The sequence below is a fragment of the Daucus carota genome, chromosome 3 (genome assembly GCF_001625215.2).
Source record: "Daucus carota subsp. sativus chromosome 3, DH1 v3.0, whole genome shotgun sequence".
NCBI lineage: Eukaryota > Viridiplantae > Streptophyta > Magnoliopsida > Apiales > Apiaceae > Daucus > Daucus carota.
This window is the reverse complement of record NC_030383.2, coordinates 3,848,629-3,863,322: the sequence shown is the minus strand read 5'-3', so window position 1 is coordinate 3,863,322 and position 14,694 is coordinate 3,848,629. Positions and strand designations below refer to the sequence as shown.

Here is a 14,694-nt window from a genome sequence, read left to right as displayed (position 1 = left end):
TTTTATATCTTTTATCCAAAAATTTCAGAAAATTAGAAAAATAGAACAGAGTTATGAGATGCGCCACCTACACGCCCCTCGCTTCTCCTTTATATAAGTATATTGATTGATGATTGATTTAATCAAAATTCAATTTATTGAATATTAAAATATTAATTATTATCAAAAATTATATTATAAATAATACATTTTGAACTACACACGGTTGAGTAAAAAATAAACGAAGCTAGAGACTCATGCATAGTTACTGCCGTAAAGTGTAAACTTATACTCCCTCTGTTTTTTTTATATGACGCTTTGACTTTTGGCACACACTTTTAAGTGTTTTGACCGGGTAGTTAAAAATATTATTTTTTGAATTTTCTTTTTCTGAATAATAATATATAATCAAAATTTTTATTCAGAAAAAAAAAATTTAAAAAATAATATTTTTAACTACCCGGTCAAAACACTTAAAAATGTGTGAAAGTCAAAACGTCATATAAAAAAAAACAGAGGGAGTAAATCATAATTAAATACAGCCTTTAAATGTTCATAAATATTTAAAAATCCAAGAAAATCCTTGGAAATCTCTTGGATACACCCCTTAGGCGCGTGACTCATCATTTCACACACATTTATATATGACCTAAACCCCTCTCTTTTCGAATTTTTGCGGAGATCAATTCCAATCCTTGCTCTTCTTGTAAGCATAAAGATTTGATTCTTGCACCTTTTTGGCTCTAATTGCATCGGTTTGTGTCGAGATTCGATTCGAATTTGTGATTGAGATTTGAATCTTGGAGCTTGTGGATCTTTGTGATGGAAGAATCGGGTCAACAGGGTCCGGATCGGGTCGTGCCCGTGTCGAATTCCACCTCACCGGTTGCTGGTATGTGTATGTGTATACATGTTATAAAGATTAATTGTTTTAGTTAAGTCTTGATTTTTATAGTTTTCAATTTGATTGTGTGATTTTTTTGGTGATTTAAGTGAATTTGGGATTTAGGGTTTTTGAGAATTGGGGTTGTGGGATATGTGGAAATGTGTGTGGGTTTTGTTGGTTATGATTTATGAGTTTGCGGGTATTGGTTTTCGAGCTGTTGTGTAATTGTTATTAGTGCAGAGAATGATGTTAAGCTATCGGAGATGGTATAAGTTAGTTTGGTAGTTTTTATACTGTGATTCCTATTTGGCCCGCCTCCAGTATGGTGTTAAGAGTGAGATTCTGGGGTTATTGGGATATATCGAAATGTGTTCGTGGTTTGTTGATTACGCTATTTGTATGTGAGTCGTAGTTGAATTTTGTGATTCCGTATACTGTACTGTGTTTTGTCTTTGGACGGCTTCAATTTGATGGTATGTGTGTTTGTGTGTGTTAGGATTTTAGATTTTAAGTATTTGCATGAAGAGGTGTAAGGATCTGAACCCATGAACTTGTCCTTTTTTATACCTATATAATTGCTTAATTTAACTGCACCTATGAGGTTTGGTGAGAAGTATTGTAGTGTTCATTAGTCCATTGTGTTGTACAATGTGTAAGTAGTTTTCAAGTTCGAATGGCTTATTATTTGTTCCTTCAGTTTCTGTATGTTTAGTTGTCTAGCAAATGATTATGATCACAACCATCGTAGCTTTGATCTGGGTTCTACTTGTCTCTTCCTTTGCCTACATCAAATAAGCAGAATTATATGCTGCACTTATCAGTTCCAATTAATCTAATAAGATAATATGATCAGCTGGTATTTAACAAGTGAGTTGCTTCTGGATTGAAATTATTATCGCTCAATGCTGTAGTAGCTTATAGGCAACTATGTCAAGACAAGTGTAATAGGGGTAGCATTTCTATGGTTGGAGTCAGCTGAATAATATATTATGTAGGTGGATCAGATAGTCACACTTTTAGTTGTTGAAAGAATATTTTCAAAGACATAGTTATTCCTCTCAGTTATGATTTCATTTAGAAATTTGACTTTATTTTGGTGGTATCCAAATTGGTTCTCTGCTTTTATAGCTTTTAATGAGTACTCAGTGACCTATCTTTTAGTGTTTTTTTTTGGCAAACTGACCAATCTGTTGATTGATGCAGTTGAGAGTCATTTTAGTCCTGATAACCGGATTGAACAGGTAATTAAGATGCACACCTGCATCTTCTTTTCACTTGTATAGTTTTATCTGAAATGTTTATTGTTCCTTATTGATACTTCTAAGTTTTTGCTGTCAGATATTGCAACCTAAAGAGGATAAGGTTGTATCAGCGAGTTCTCTAAATACCACCATTGCTGGGCCGCCAAGCATTATAACAGGCCCGCCAGAAATCTTGGCTTCAAGTGGAGCACTTGCCACATCCTACCAGCCCAATGCATATGCTCCGCTAGAACAAAGTTTCTACTATGGAGGTTATATATCTAGTCAGTCCGCATTATGCTTTAAACAAAATGAGTGGATAAATCCCAACCACTTGTAATTACTTGATAATTTGCCCTAGAAATTCTATTAGGTATTTATTCAAAGTTCTATGGAAAAGAAAGAGTCAGATAGGAGTTATATCGTATTGTGACCTTTGTCTGACTGCAATCTAAATGGAAAGGTTGTCGAGATTGGTAGTACTAGGGGCTTGATATGCTGCTCTATGTATCATCTTTTAAGCAGTAGTGATTAAATTGTTGTGAAAACGAGCAACTATTGGTGTATTAGCTGACATACAAAAAAGAGTTCCGATCATAATACCATATGTTGATCAAATGTTTGCATCGATATTTGATGACTTCCATTAATTTCTTCCTGCTACCTTTAGTTTTAAAAAATGACCTGGTTTGAGATTTGAAGTAGTTGGAGGGTGGTTGTGTGAGTGAGTAGTGCCATGTGTGGTTATTTTGAGTAACAGAATGAGCATATGAAGGTGGTGATGAATTTTGTGTTGCAAGTAAATGCAATTTGTTCAAGATGTTTTTGTGGAAGGAGAGTCGGCTTCGAAGGGTTTCTGATTTAATTGAGCTGGCTTGGTTAGCAACCATTGAGTACTAATTTTGACAGCTTTAAAAATTTTATGCCAACGCAGAACTTTCTTGTGTTTGATGATTTCTCCTAATGTCTAATAGGCATGCTGACTTGAAACTAACTTCTTCGACTATATGTAGCTAAATTGGCATTGGATTTAGTTTACTCTCCTGCTAGTTTAGTTAGCAATTCCTGGCATGCCATTCTCATATTGCTTTTGGTTGATGTATTGCTTACCTAACTAAATTTCTCTTTGATCTTATTACTCATCTCCTTTCTTTGTTCATGCTTCAGGTTACGAGAACAATGCTGGTAACTGGGGGGAGTATCCTAACTATGTTAATGCAAACAACTTGCAGATAATACCTCCAGTGAGTAAAGCTTGTTTCAAACAATATAATTTATTTATTTTTAAGTTTATTGCCTTTGGATTAACTCACTAGATGTTCTTATGATCAATCATAGGCTATGTTCAACGATAATTCCTCACTCTTTTATCCTTCCGGCTATAGCTTTGATACACAAATGGCCTATGGCCAGTTTCCTCCTCTGGCCAGCCCAATGTCCCCATTTTTGGTTGATGGTCAGCTGTACTCACCACATCAAATACCCATGTCGCCGAATTTTTATCCGCAGTCAATCTCTCCTGGACTGCCCCATGTCGGATCATCTCATTCAATGTCTCAAACTGAGATGGCGACCCCAGTAAGTACAGGTCAAGACAGTGTTAATGATAATATGCTTCTTGGACCAGGATCTGGTTATTACTTGCATTTTGGATCATTTCCTGCTAGTAGTGCACCTGCAAACAGTAGCCTTGGCTTGTACAAGTATCCAGGAGAGTTTGGATCTGGTGAAAATCCACTAATTCGATCGAATTCCAACGACACGGGTAACATTTTGTCTCCGTTGACCCCAGGAGCAGTTTACACCCAGCCTGTTGGCATACTTGGATCATATGACCACAGCCTGGCACAGGTTCGTCCTCTAAATAGGAAATTTTCTGTTACAGTAATCTGAACCATGAGAATATTGTTATTAAAAATATGTTATTGCTTCTAGATGTACTCTTTTTTTGTCTTATATTTCAGTGACCAAAGTTATTGTGTTGATGTTATATAGCACTATTATGATTGTTACCATCACCACATTTATGTTAAAATCAATATTTAGGTGCTCTCGTAAAAGCTCGTAATTTTTAAGAATCAAAATTGGAAGCTTATAATTTTTTAAGAATCAGAATTGTGAAGACAGAGAAAACAACTAAATAAATATATAATAATAAATATATGATGACAATGAAAATAAAATCATACTGACATATACTATATCTTCATTGGTTTCTCCCTTCTGCATTTTTGTTTTTTCCTATGTAGAAGTACCCCTCTATTAGGATACACCCAAATGTAAACCTATAAGACTATACTTTGAGTTAAACGTTAAAACTGCTGTCAATAACATCATGTTTGAGGGAACTCTTTGGTTCTTTGATACACACTTTAAGTATTCCTTGGGCAATGGTTTCTGACTACAAGTTAATTGCAATACTGATTTTATGTACATGGGTTCTTGATGTGTTGCTTGTTATTTTATTGGTCACTTCCATGCTTTATTATGACTTGTTTTCCTCTTTCTTCATGAAGTCGAGTTTGATATTTACACTACATATTAAAAGAAAGGTTGGATATTTACACCACGAACCTCCTTTCTATTACCCATTTGCAGGGTGGAAGTATGCAGTTAATCATTTATCTTTGCAGTTTGACAAGTTTGTCTTTGCAATATCTTCCCTGATCTTGAATCAATACTAAACTGCAGATTATACTGTTAGAAAAACTCTTGGTTTCTCATTACTAGTATGACCCGTCCAAGACAGGAAAAAAAAAATTGCACATGTTTTTGGGGTACACTTCACTTGAACTATATTTGAACTTGTTAGAGTACAACTCCTTAAATCATTAGCTGGGGACTGGAGAGTTCTATAATAAAAATTGAGTCTATTAATTAAATTGAGAAAAGAAATATATCATATGTTTTATAATCAAGACCAATAAAGTTTATTATTATTAAGTTCTATAAGCAGTCGAGTATTAATTTATTAAAGTTTAACACAGTTTATGTATGGTAATTTGAATGATTTTTTTTTTATATGGAACTTGTTACATGAAAAATGTGTCTAAATATATATGATATTTTGCAGGCTTCTCAGCAGCAAATACCATTTACAAGGCGCTATCATAATAGTACATCTTCTAGAATGTCAAACTATGGGAACTGGGATGCTAGTCGCTCCAACCGATTCACTCCTGATAAAGGTGGAAGAAGGGATAGGGACTCAATCAGTATTTCTGCTGATTCACATGGCAATGCCAACGACCGTAATCGAGGTCCAAGAGCATTGAAGCCAAAAATAAAAACTAGTACTGAAGAAAAGGCTGCACCTGGTGTTGCAAAAGCAGGCGCATCGACTTCTGGAGTCAATCTTGATCTATACAACCAACCAGATTTTGTCACAGACTATGAGCGAGCCAAGTTCTTTGTCATCAAGTCTTTTAGTGAAGACAATGTTCACAAAAGTATTAAATATTGTGTTTGGGCCAGCACACCCCTTGGGAACAGGAAACTGGATGCTGCCTTTCAAGAAGCTAAGGATTCTAATAGCATATACCCCGTTTTTCTCTTCTTCTCGGTATGCTACTTACTTTTTTTAAATCAGATTTATTAGGTATTATCTTGATTGAATATAAATCATAATTTGTATAATCACTTAATAAAATTATAAAATATGGGTATGTGGATATACATGGTGGTTCATCAGTTCTGCTCATCAGAAATCTGATTAAAAGCAACACCGACTACGGATCCTGGGGATTGCCTAGTTGTATTTGTGAACTTGCACATATTTACAAACCAACCTGCAGTTGTTTGGATCTAATTTGACTAAACACTCCCTATCAAAGTTTTGTAGTGTGAATCATTATTTGTTTGGTAAGTGTAATGTGATAATATTTTGCCTTACCGTATGCTAGAATAAAACAGTGTGTGGTGAATGGTGATTCAAATTTCATATATAGGTTTCTCATATTGATCTTTGATTGGACTTAGAAATGAATAATCTTCAACTAAGATCTGTAGTGATTATGTTATTGCAGTACTCTCTGTTCTATAAAGAGGCCATATCTATCGTTAGAGAAGTTAGAAACTCTTAAATGTAGGTTGTGTCATGGATTAGGATCCAAAACACTTTTCTCTTCTCTCAGTGGTTGCGCTTAATCTGTTATACTGAATCGGGTTTCTCAACTTTGCTTTCCTACATCAGAATGTTTATATTATTTTGGAACATAAGTATACTGGATGTGGTAAATATCAATTTGTGTTAAGCTCTTATGTGGGTTGTACAGTTTAAAGACTACTGCATAATTGGCAGGCTATTAACTCTTACATTTAGGTGTTTGTGGAACAATCGCTTATGTATGTTTTTTAAGTATTTGAATAAATCGTCTATATTTAAGCAAGATCTATATTTCTTGTTTAATAGTATTTCCATATGACTTATTTAAACAGGGCATTTATTAATTGTTTACTTCATTTCTTATTAATTAAGGAATTCATACTGTTGAAAGATGATAATCAATCGGATAAATAGTTATCTGCAAGACAGGAGTGTACTCGATGCAAGTCGTTATATTTAAATACCTAGGAAGAAGCTGAATACTTGACTCGTTGTTAAAAAGATAGGCAAATGAATTTTGTTTGATGAAGAGTTGCAATGTATGAAAATTAGATATTGCACCAATTTCTCTATCTGTATATGTTTGCATTTATTTATGTTCGTGGTTCACTTTGTTCTAAGCCACATTTTTAATCACTATTTATACACTTTGCAGGTTAATGCTAGCGGGCAGTTCTGTGGTGTGGCTGAAATGACTGGCCCTGTCGATTTTGAGAATGATGCAGATTACTGGCAGCAGGATAGATGGAGTGGGCAATTTCCTGTCAAGTGGCATATAATAAAAGATATACCAAATGGTCGATTTCGCCATATTCTTCTGGACAACAATGAAAATAAGCCCGTCACTCACAGCCGAGACTCTCAGGAGGTACGTACCAGTTAAAGTTTTGTTTACACTTTACAGTTACTCTTTGTTCTTACAAGTCTATTTCTTTTTATCGTCAACTGTTATTACCTGGGGGGAAATTGAGAAAAACAAAAGGATGTGTAGCAGTTTTTTAAGATTTGTTGGTCGGTTCAATGTGTTGGCATTTCTCATTTAATCTTTTCAAGACCATGTGTTTCTTATATTCTCAAATCTCACCCCTACACACATCTCTTCCTTATAGCTACCTGTACTTTTAGGTGGCGAGCCACCTTAAGGGGCTCTGAGTCAGTTGATTTGGACTTTGGTAGTAAGGTGTATTATTTTCCTAGATAGTTTATGGCTTTATACTGTTTTCATTAGCTTTTGAGATACACTTGCCAGTCCGATTGCTGATTTAGCCTTTTTATTCACCAGACTTTTCTACTGCTACCATACTTGTTGAAAAGCCCTATCTAAGGATTCGAATTATTCTACAGCAAAGCGAAATATTGTTCACTTTATTAAGTTAAAATTACCTGTTTGGGCATCTTTGTCCACCATACCTACAATATGATGATTTCAACACTCCGTGTTACACTATTACTAGAGTCAAAGTTTTACTCTGTAATTCTATCCATATGTATTGAAGTCCACCTTTTTAAATTTGAATATCCCATAGTTTGGTAATTATATATAAACAGTGCCCGTTTGGATACTTAAAATAATGACTTACGACTTGAAGTGTTTTAAAGTGACAAGTCCAAGGTAAAAATTGTTTGTTTGGGTAATTTTGCATTATGACAAGTGATAACTTAGTAATAAAAAATAAATTTGATAGCTTATCTATTTGAATGGTAATATTGACTTTTATCATTTAAAAATATAAAATTAAAATAATTTGTTCAAGAAGTACCTCTTACTAACTTCTGGCTTTAAGCCAGTTTCTAGCTTATTTTTAACTTTAAGTCAGTTTCTGACTTGTTACAATGTACCATTCCATTAAATCTTTTAGGTCCTGACTTCACCAAACAGACACTTTTTAACTTCCAAGTCAATAATGACTTTAAGCTCAAACAAACAAGCTGAGGTTATATCATCTGTTCTGTTTCGATTTTTGACCTCTGTTTATTGTCAGAATTTGGCCTTTTCACTTTGATTGAGCTGATCTTGCAACATTTGTTACGACACAAACATGATATTTCTTCGTAATTTTGTTCAGGTGAAGCTTGAACAAGGTCTTGCGATGTTAAAAATATTCAAAGAGCATGAAGCTGATACATCAATGTTGGATGATTTTGTTTATTATGATGAGAAGGAGCGTTCGTTGCAGGAAAAGAGAGCTAAACAGTCAAGTCCGGGCAAAATACCTGATGCTTCAATAACTCAATTATCTGAGAACCTGGCTGGTACCCTTCATCTGAAAGTCATTGAAGACAAACAAAAGTAATTTGTGGAGGCGAAGCCAAATTAATAGGTGGAATTGATGTAAGCTGGGTTTTGGCCATTTAGGGATAGAAATACTAAGCAGCCAAATGTTGCTACTTTAAGCAAAGAAAGCAATGAGAGGGAGTATTCTGCTTTTGTATTTTCTGGTCAATTAAGTTCATCTGTACACTAAGTTTCTCTATCTTTCACCTTCACCTTAGTTTCTTTTTCTTTTTTACTATTAATGAGCATTACCCCGGCTATCTGGGTATTCTTGGCTAAAGATTTGGGAGGAAAAGTAGGTACACAGTTAGACACCATCAAGTTGGCTTGATTCTGTACAAGCATGATATTGAGGTGTTTGTAAGTTTATTTTATATATATGAATTCCAGTGCAGGGCATTAAAATTTGTGCTGCTGCATAAAACTCAAAAGTATCAGAGAGATTCCCATCTTTGATTAAGAGAGCTTCAGTTTTCAATTTTGTTTCAGTTGTGTATATTTTACCGAGCCGCATGTTTAAATGCATTTGGCAGGTTACTTAGAGTCTCAACTTTCAAGTAAGATGGTGTAATCGGTAAGTTGGTGTCTTCTGTTTAGACTATATGCAAGTGCAAAAGTTTCTTTTTATATTAGATTTTGTTAGTATAGCTTCGTGTTGATATTTGTTTTTACTTTTAATCTGCTGTAAATTTTGCTTGCCACTTTATGCCTTATGGTTGCTCTAGGTATATATGTGAGAAGTGTTATTTTCAGAGCTCTTTTTTTATATGAAGCCATTTGTAGCATTTGATATTAATATATGCTACAGATTGCGGATTGTGCAGGAGGAATTTACTTAGGTATATAGCTCTAGAATTATGAGCTGAGCTCTGGAAATAACAAAGATCTGTGTGCATCAGAGCCTTTGCAACATGTTAGAATTATTGAATGCTTAGAAATTAGTGTATTGCCCTCTTCATCACAATTTCAAACAATAATGTTCCAAATAGCAAATCAGGAAAATACGATTTCAAATATCACTTTATAACATGATGAGAAAATGTGGTATCCAAGATCATATTCTCGGAATGACGGAATGTGATATATAAGATAATTCAACCCAAAGTATGATATTTAGATCATGTTTAGAAATTAGATATATATTTAGGACTTGTTTGGTTCGTAGGGTGGTATGTGATTGGAATGAGGAACGGGTTAAGGTGATATAGTGGTATGAGTTTAAGATATCGTATCCGATATCATATATTTGATTCTCATACCTCCAGCTCAGTCTTCCTCCTTGGGTATCAAAAACTCATACGATGTGAGTTTGAAATATAAATTTTTTGCAACTAAACGACCCCTTAAAGTTATACTAAATAATTTAATTTATCGTAATCCAACACAGACATAACAAACTTTCCTGTAACAGAGTTGCATTTGACAAATTCTGGTTGCAAGAAATGTTTTGGAAGTCGGAACTCTACGAGCAAATCCCATATAATTTAATTTATCTTAACACATTTAAAACTGCTTATAAAATTTCAAATTACTGCAAGATTTTATATCTTACCTCGGCAAGCTTCTCTTAAATTTTTGGGTACAGTACAGATCAAATTAAAGTGCCCGTCTAGAAATGATGGCAAGTCTATTGCTCAAAAATAAAATAAGAAAATAATAGTTCCACTGGCTAAAGTATCACAAATAACCTGCTATGGAATGGCAGAAGAGAAGAAATATGGAATAGTAGTGTAGGAAAAGCTTAACATATATAACAAGAAAAGGCTTTAATTTCAATACACATCGAATCTCTCCTATTACTACAACCGATTCAGCAAAACAAATCCACAAAATGAAAAACCACAAATTAGGCAGTTCTTATAGTAACTTCCTTTCTCTTTCTATCTGAAGAAAGAAATTAACCCTGATAGATACACAAGGGGCTGACGTAAAATCACCGGTTTCAGTTTTTTTTTCTTGTTTTTTGGACTTTTTTGCATTTAAAATTTTTCTCTTTCTTACTTACAGCTGTAAGTTTCTTCTGCATCAGTCAATAGTCATTGGTTGGCTCATGCAGCATCTGAACCGGGCCTTACGCACGGTAGTCATGACCTCAGTTTCTGCATACTCTAGCATCCTGACAACCTCAGTGAATGGTGGCCGTACATCAGGATTACTATCCCAGCAACGGGTCATAATCTCACCAAGAACCGGCAGGCAGTCAACGGGGATGTTTGGACGGACACCTTTGTTGACAACTGCAAATGCTGCTTGTACAGCAGTCATATTCTGAAATGGCAGCATTCCTGTAATGAGTTCCCATAAAACAATCCCGAAGCTATAAACATCTACCTTGTGGGTGTACTGCCTGTGTTGGATCATCTCCCTAAAAATGTACAGTAGAAATAATGGATTTAAGCCAGACCAAGATAAATAAACAAAAGCGGAGATGAAAAGGAAATGAAACTAAAAAGGATAAAACATATTGAACATTTTTTAAATCTTACACATAAAAGACATCAGAGTTCAACTAGCCAAGGTCGTCTACACCAATTTTATTAGTTGCCATACAGATAAACATAAATTTTAATTATAAAAAATAACAATGTTAAACAACCATCACAAAAAATAGCTCTTTCTCTTTGAGCCAAAATTACAGAAACAGCCATGAAAATAAAGCTAAGACAGTTGGGAACAAAACTTGTGAGCCAGACCCGTCCGAAGGTTGACAGGGAAACAACACCAAACCGGGCAGAAGGTTAACTCACCAAGAATCCAACCACTAAAAATATTTAAAAAGAACGAATGTAAGAATGTAACTGCACCGGAACAAGATTAACAGCTTCCAAAGATTAACATGTTAACCCAAGTTACATCCAAGGTAAAGAATATATATTAGACCTGTATGCATTTTACCCTTCCATATAGATTTGCAAGTTCTAGATCAGTACAAGTGGGGCAAAGAAACGCAACTGATCATGGAACAAGCTCATAATCTGCATTGCTTTCAGTAGGACGCTGCACATTTGGATTTAATAGACCACTTTTCAGACCCAACCCTTGCTTATAGTAAATATTAATTCAATTCAATCCAGTGGACATGAAGTAAAAACATGCAGCCTAAAGAAAAAAGAAGTGCCTGTATTATACTTGTCCAGAAACAAGAACAAATAAAAAGTTCAATTCAAATTTGCCAAGAGTGATTGTTGGAATTTACCAAAAAACTGATTCAGGAAAGCTTAGACAATAAAACTTGAAATCTGTAGACAGTTACAAAGAGCCTCAAGAGGCCATCAATACATAAATACCTTCTGAGAAGAGTTTGTTCCAAAATAAAATCGAATATGTTTCTACTATTTAATATATTCTGAGAAAAATCAGTATGAATTATCATTATAGGCTACAAACATATATATTACAGGCACCCTGAGAGAGAAAATTACCAAATCTGCTTATTTCTTAAACTATTACCAAATTATAAAGAAAATGGCATGCTATTCCCTGGGAATCTGTGACACAAGTTCTAGGGGAGAAGTAGTTGAATAAAAAAAACAACGAATCGAGTAACTATTTAAATCTACAAAGGGCTTACATGGCAGAATATAAAAATATTTGACTTTTTAAATAGAGCTCTAGGAGAAATACCAACAAAACCATCATATAAAGATGAGAGTCAAAGGAGGCTAAATATATTTGCATATATATAAGAAACGAAGTAACTGAAAAAATATGTATAAAAAAGTAAGAGGAAGTAAGAGGTTTAAGCCATCATTTCATCAGATATCATTTTCAACATAGCTAGGTCAAAATCAAGGACTACGCTTGCATACATGACTGTCAAGTTAGCTGCCAACTGCAGCTAAAGATAAACGCATGCAACAGATTATGATAAGCAAATCAAGACTTAAATCACTTGAACAACCAAGTTCTCCATATGCATAAAAAGAAATAAGATATGAGCAAGTCTGTGAGATGATTATAGAACCAACAAAATACTAGACAAATGTAACAATATAAAGAAATAGAACACTTACGGAGCCATCCAGCGATATGTTCCTGTCTCTGGAGTCATTCCTTCAGTCTGCACCTCAATTCGAGCAACCCCAAAATCTGCAATCTTAATTGATTTGTCAGCAGAAATCAATAAGTTGTCTGATTTCAAGTCCCTGTGAATGTAACCAAGTGCATGAACGTATTCCATTCCCCTTGCAACATCCAACGCCTGCTTTACTGCCAATTTTAAAGGCACTGCTCGATTCTGTCTCTTTGCCAAAAACTGCCGAACAGAGCCTCCCTTGGCATATTCAGTGACTATACACCAGACCATGGGTTTGCGACACCCACCAATAAATCGAACTATGTTCGAATGTTTCAGTGTTGCCAACATCATTACCTCCTGCTGAAACTGTTGCTCCATTAATTGCGCCCTTTCTAAGTCATGTTCTGGCCTCTCCAAAAGCTTGATAGCAACATCTTCACCATTGTATGTACCTTTGTATAGTTTTCCAAAAGCACCCTGTGCAAAAGCTTGTCCCATATTAAGCTTCCTAAGATCAATGGTCCACTCATCAAAATCCTGAAGGCCCTGTGTGGGAAAACGATTGTCCATCAAAGCCTGTGCTAGTGCATCATCACTAAGGCCATGAGAGACTTTTCCACGATTAACACTTTGAACAGCTGAATAATTATGGTTAACATGCTTGTTTCCCTGGTGTCCTAGGATGCGAGTGTGGGAATCATTGGAGCCAGAACTACTATTGCCAACAGACATGGCAGCAATTGAACCTCCTCCATTGCTCAACTGCAAGCTTCCAAAGCTATCAATTGACATGTTCGAGCCTTCATCAAGCTTACGGTAAAAGCCTTGTGGAATATCATAATTATCATGGTGGCTGTTCAAGTCTATCAAACCAGTAAACTTTGCACCCTCCAACATCTTCACCAGTACACAAATGCAGCTTTTAACATGCACTCACTAGTGCATCAGAACAAGCCAGAAACAACCTAATAAAATCACACAAGCATAATTTATCATGAACATATTTAAACCCCTTCATGCTTATGTTTAGTTACTAAACCCAGACTAAATTAAATTCCTCAATGAACCAGAACTTGTTACATCAAACCTGCCTCCCTAGTAACAAAAATCAGGCTCGACAACTAATCCTTCCTCAACAAATGATTCAACAACTATAAAACGACAAAGAAAACCCAAAACCCCAAAATTCAGTAGATTAAGGGGGCATTTCAATGATGGGTGGGAATGGAAGTGAAGGGTATGCGAATGGGAATCCTAAGGGATGTGTAAGGAATGGTTTACCCACCGAGTGTGATTGAGGTTCCCATTCCACATAATAAAATTACTGATCCAAACCAACACCGGGAGGGGTTTGAGGTTCTGATGATCATTAACCATGAACCAAACGGCCCCTCAAACTTCTAAACATACAAATTACCCATATATAATTTCCCTACGCTCCGACTACGCATAGAAACATAACAAACAAGTTATTTCTCAAATTTTCAACACCCAACAAAGCCAACATTCTAACAATCCCATCAACAAAACCCTAATTCCATCAACCAACATCACCATAATCACCTACACTTTCCCAAAATCATTTCTTGCTCCACAAAACAATAAAGTTCACACCTTTACCCTCTACAACCCAAAAAAACCCCAATCTTTCCCACAAAGACACCAACTTTACACAACAAAACCTCAAATTAAACCACAAGAATCAAGAATCACAAATACCCAAGTCAAACACACATAAATCAAGCAAAAACAAGTGATCCAAATGTAAAAAAACACCACAATAAAGCAGAAACATACCTTGATCAATAAGCCTCGATTGATTGACCAAATGAAAGCTTGACCCGACCCGACCCACCAATTTAAAGAAAGATAGATACAAGCAGTTGGTGTGTATGTGCGGAGAGAATGAGTAAGAGAAGAGAAGAGGAGACGAAGAAATAATGAAAACACGCACAACACACACACAGCAAGAAAGAGTAGAGCTAGTCTTCGTCTTACATTTCGTTTTCACAAGAGATGTAATCTAGTGTTGTGTGGCCCACAGTAGGTGATCCTACGTGGCAGCATCTTCACCGTTGAAAGATAGTGGTTGATCTAGAGACCTTTGTCTATGGAAAGAATAAATCATCGTTTTAGCTTATATTCGTTGTAATGGTATATATTAGTTTGAATGTAATTTTTTATTGAGTT

At 35.2% G+C, this 14,694-nt stretch overlaps 2 protein-coding genes across 2 annotated transcripts; one reads left to right on the top strand and one right to left on the bottom strand.

Annotated features, from left to right (window-relative positions):
• Positions 1-552: 552 nt before the first annotated feature.
• LOC108215163 (YTH domain-containing protein ECT1) lies at positions 553-8,964 on the top strand. The gene is made up of 8 exons (XM_017387538.2): positions 553-871; positions 2,069-2,106; positions 2,204-2,378; positions 3,274-3,350; positions 3,445-3,957; positions 5,180-5,668; positions 6,867-7,079; positions 8,278-8,964. Exons 1-8 carry the CDS (start codon positions 802-804, stop codon positions 8,503-8,505), a joined length of 1,803 nt encoding a protein of 600 aa, XP_017243027.1. The 5' UTR covers positions 553-801; the 3' UTR covers positions 8,506-8,964.
• A 1,251-nt stretch (positions 8,965-10,215) lies between these two features.
• On the bottom strand, positions 10,216-14,502 carry LOC108214924 (serine/threonine-protein kinase STY13). The gene is made up of 3 exons (XM_017387173.2): positions 14,302-14,502; positions 12,500-13,469; positions 10,216-10,851 (listed from the first exon to the last, which is right to left on the bottom strand). The coding sequence occupies exons 2-3, from the start codon at positions 13,399-13,401 to the stop codon at positions 10,512-10,514; spliced, it is 1,242 nt and encodes a 413-aa protein (XP_017242662.1). The 5' UTR covers positions 13,402-13,469; positions 14,302-14,502; the 3' UTR covers positions 10,216-10,511.
• Between the last annotated feature and the right edge of the window lie 192 nt (positions 14,503-14,694).

What these genes read in the sequence shown, in the direction of transcription:
- LOC108215163 (XM_017387538.2), top strand. Translation starts at nt 802, where the DNA reads ATGGAAGAATCGGGTCAACAGGGTCCGGATCGGGTCGTGCCCGTGTCG. An exon ending in ACTTGCAGATAATACCTCCA is followed by an intron (nt 3,351 to 3,444) that starts GTGAGTAAAGCT and finishes GATCAATCATAG; the next exon opens with GCTATGTTCAACGATAATTC. An exon ending in CCGTTTTTCTCTTCTTCTCG is followed by an intron (nt 5,669 to 6,866) that starts GTATGCTACTTA and finishes TACACTTTGCAG; the next exon opens with GTTAATGCTAGCGGGCAGTT.
- LOC108214924 (XM_017387173.2), bottom strand. Translation starts at nt 13,401, where the DNA reads ATGTTGGAGGGTGCAAAGTTTACTGGTTTGATAGACTTGAACAGCCAC. An exon ending in ACATATCGCTGGATGGCTCC is followed by an intron (nt 10,852 to 12,499) that starts GTAAGTGTTCTA and finishes GTACATTTTTAG; the next exon opens with GGAGATGATCCAACACAGGC.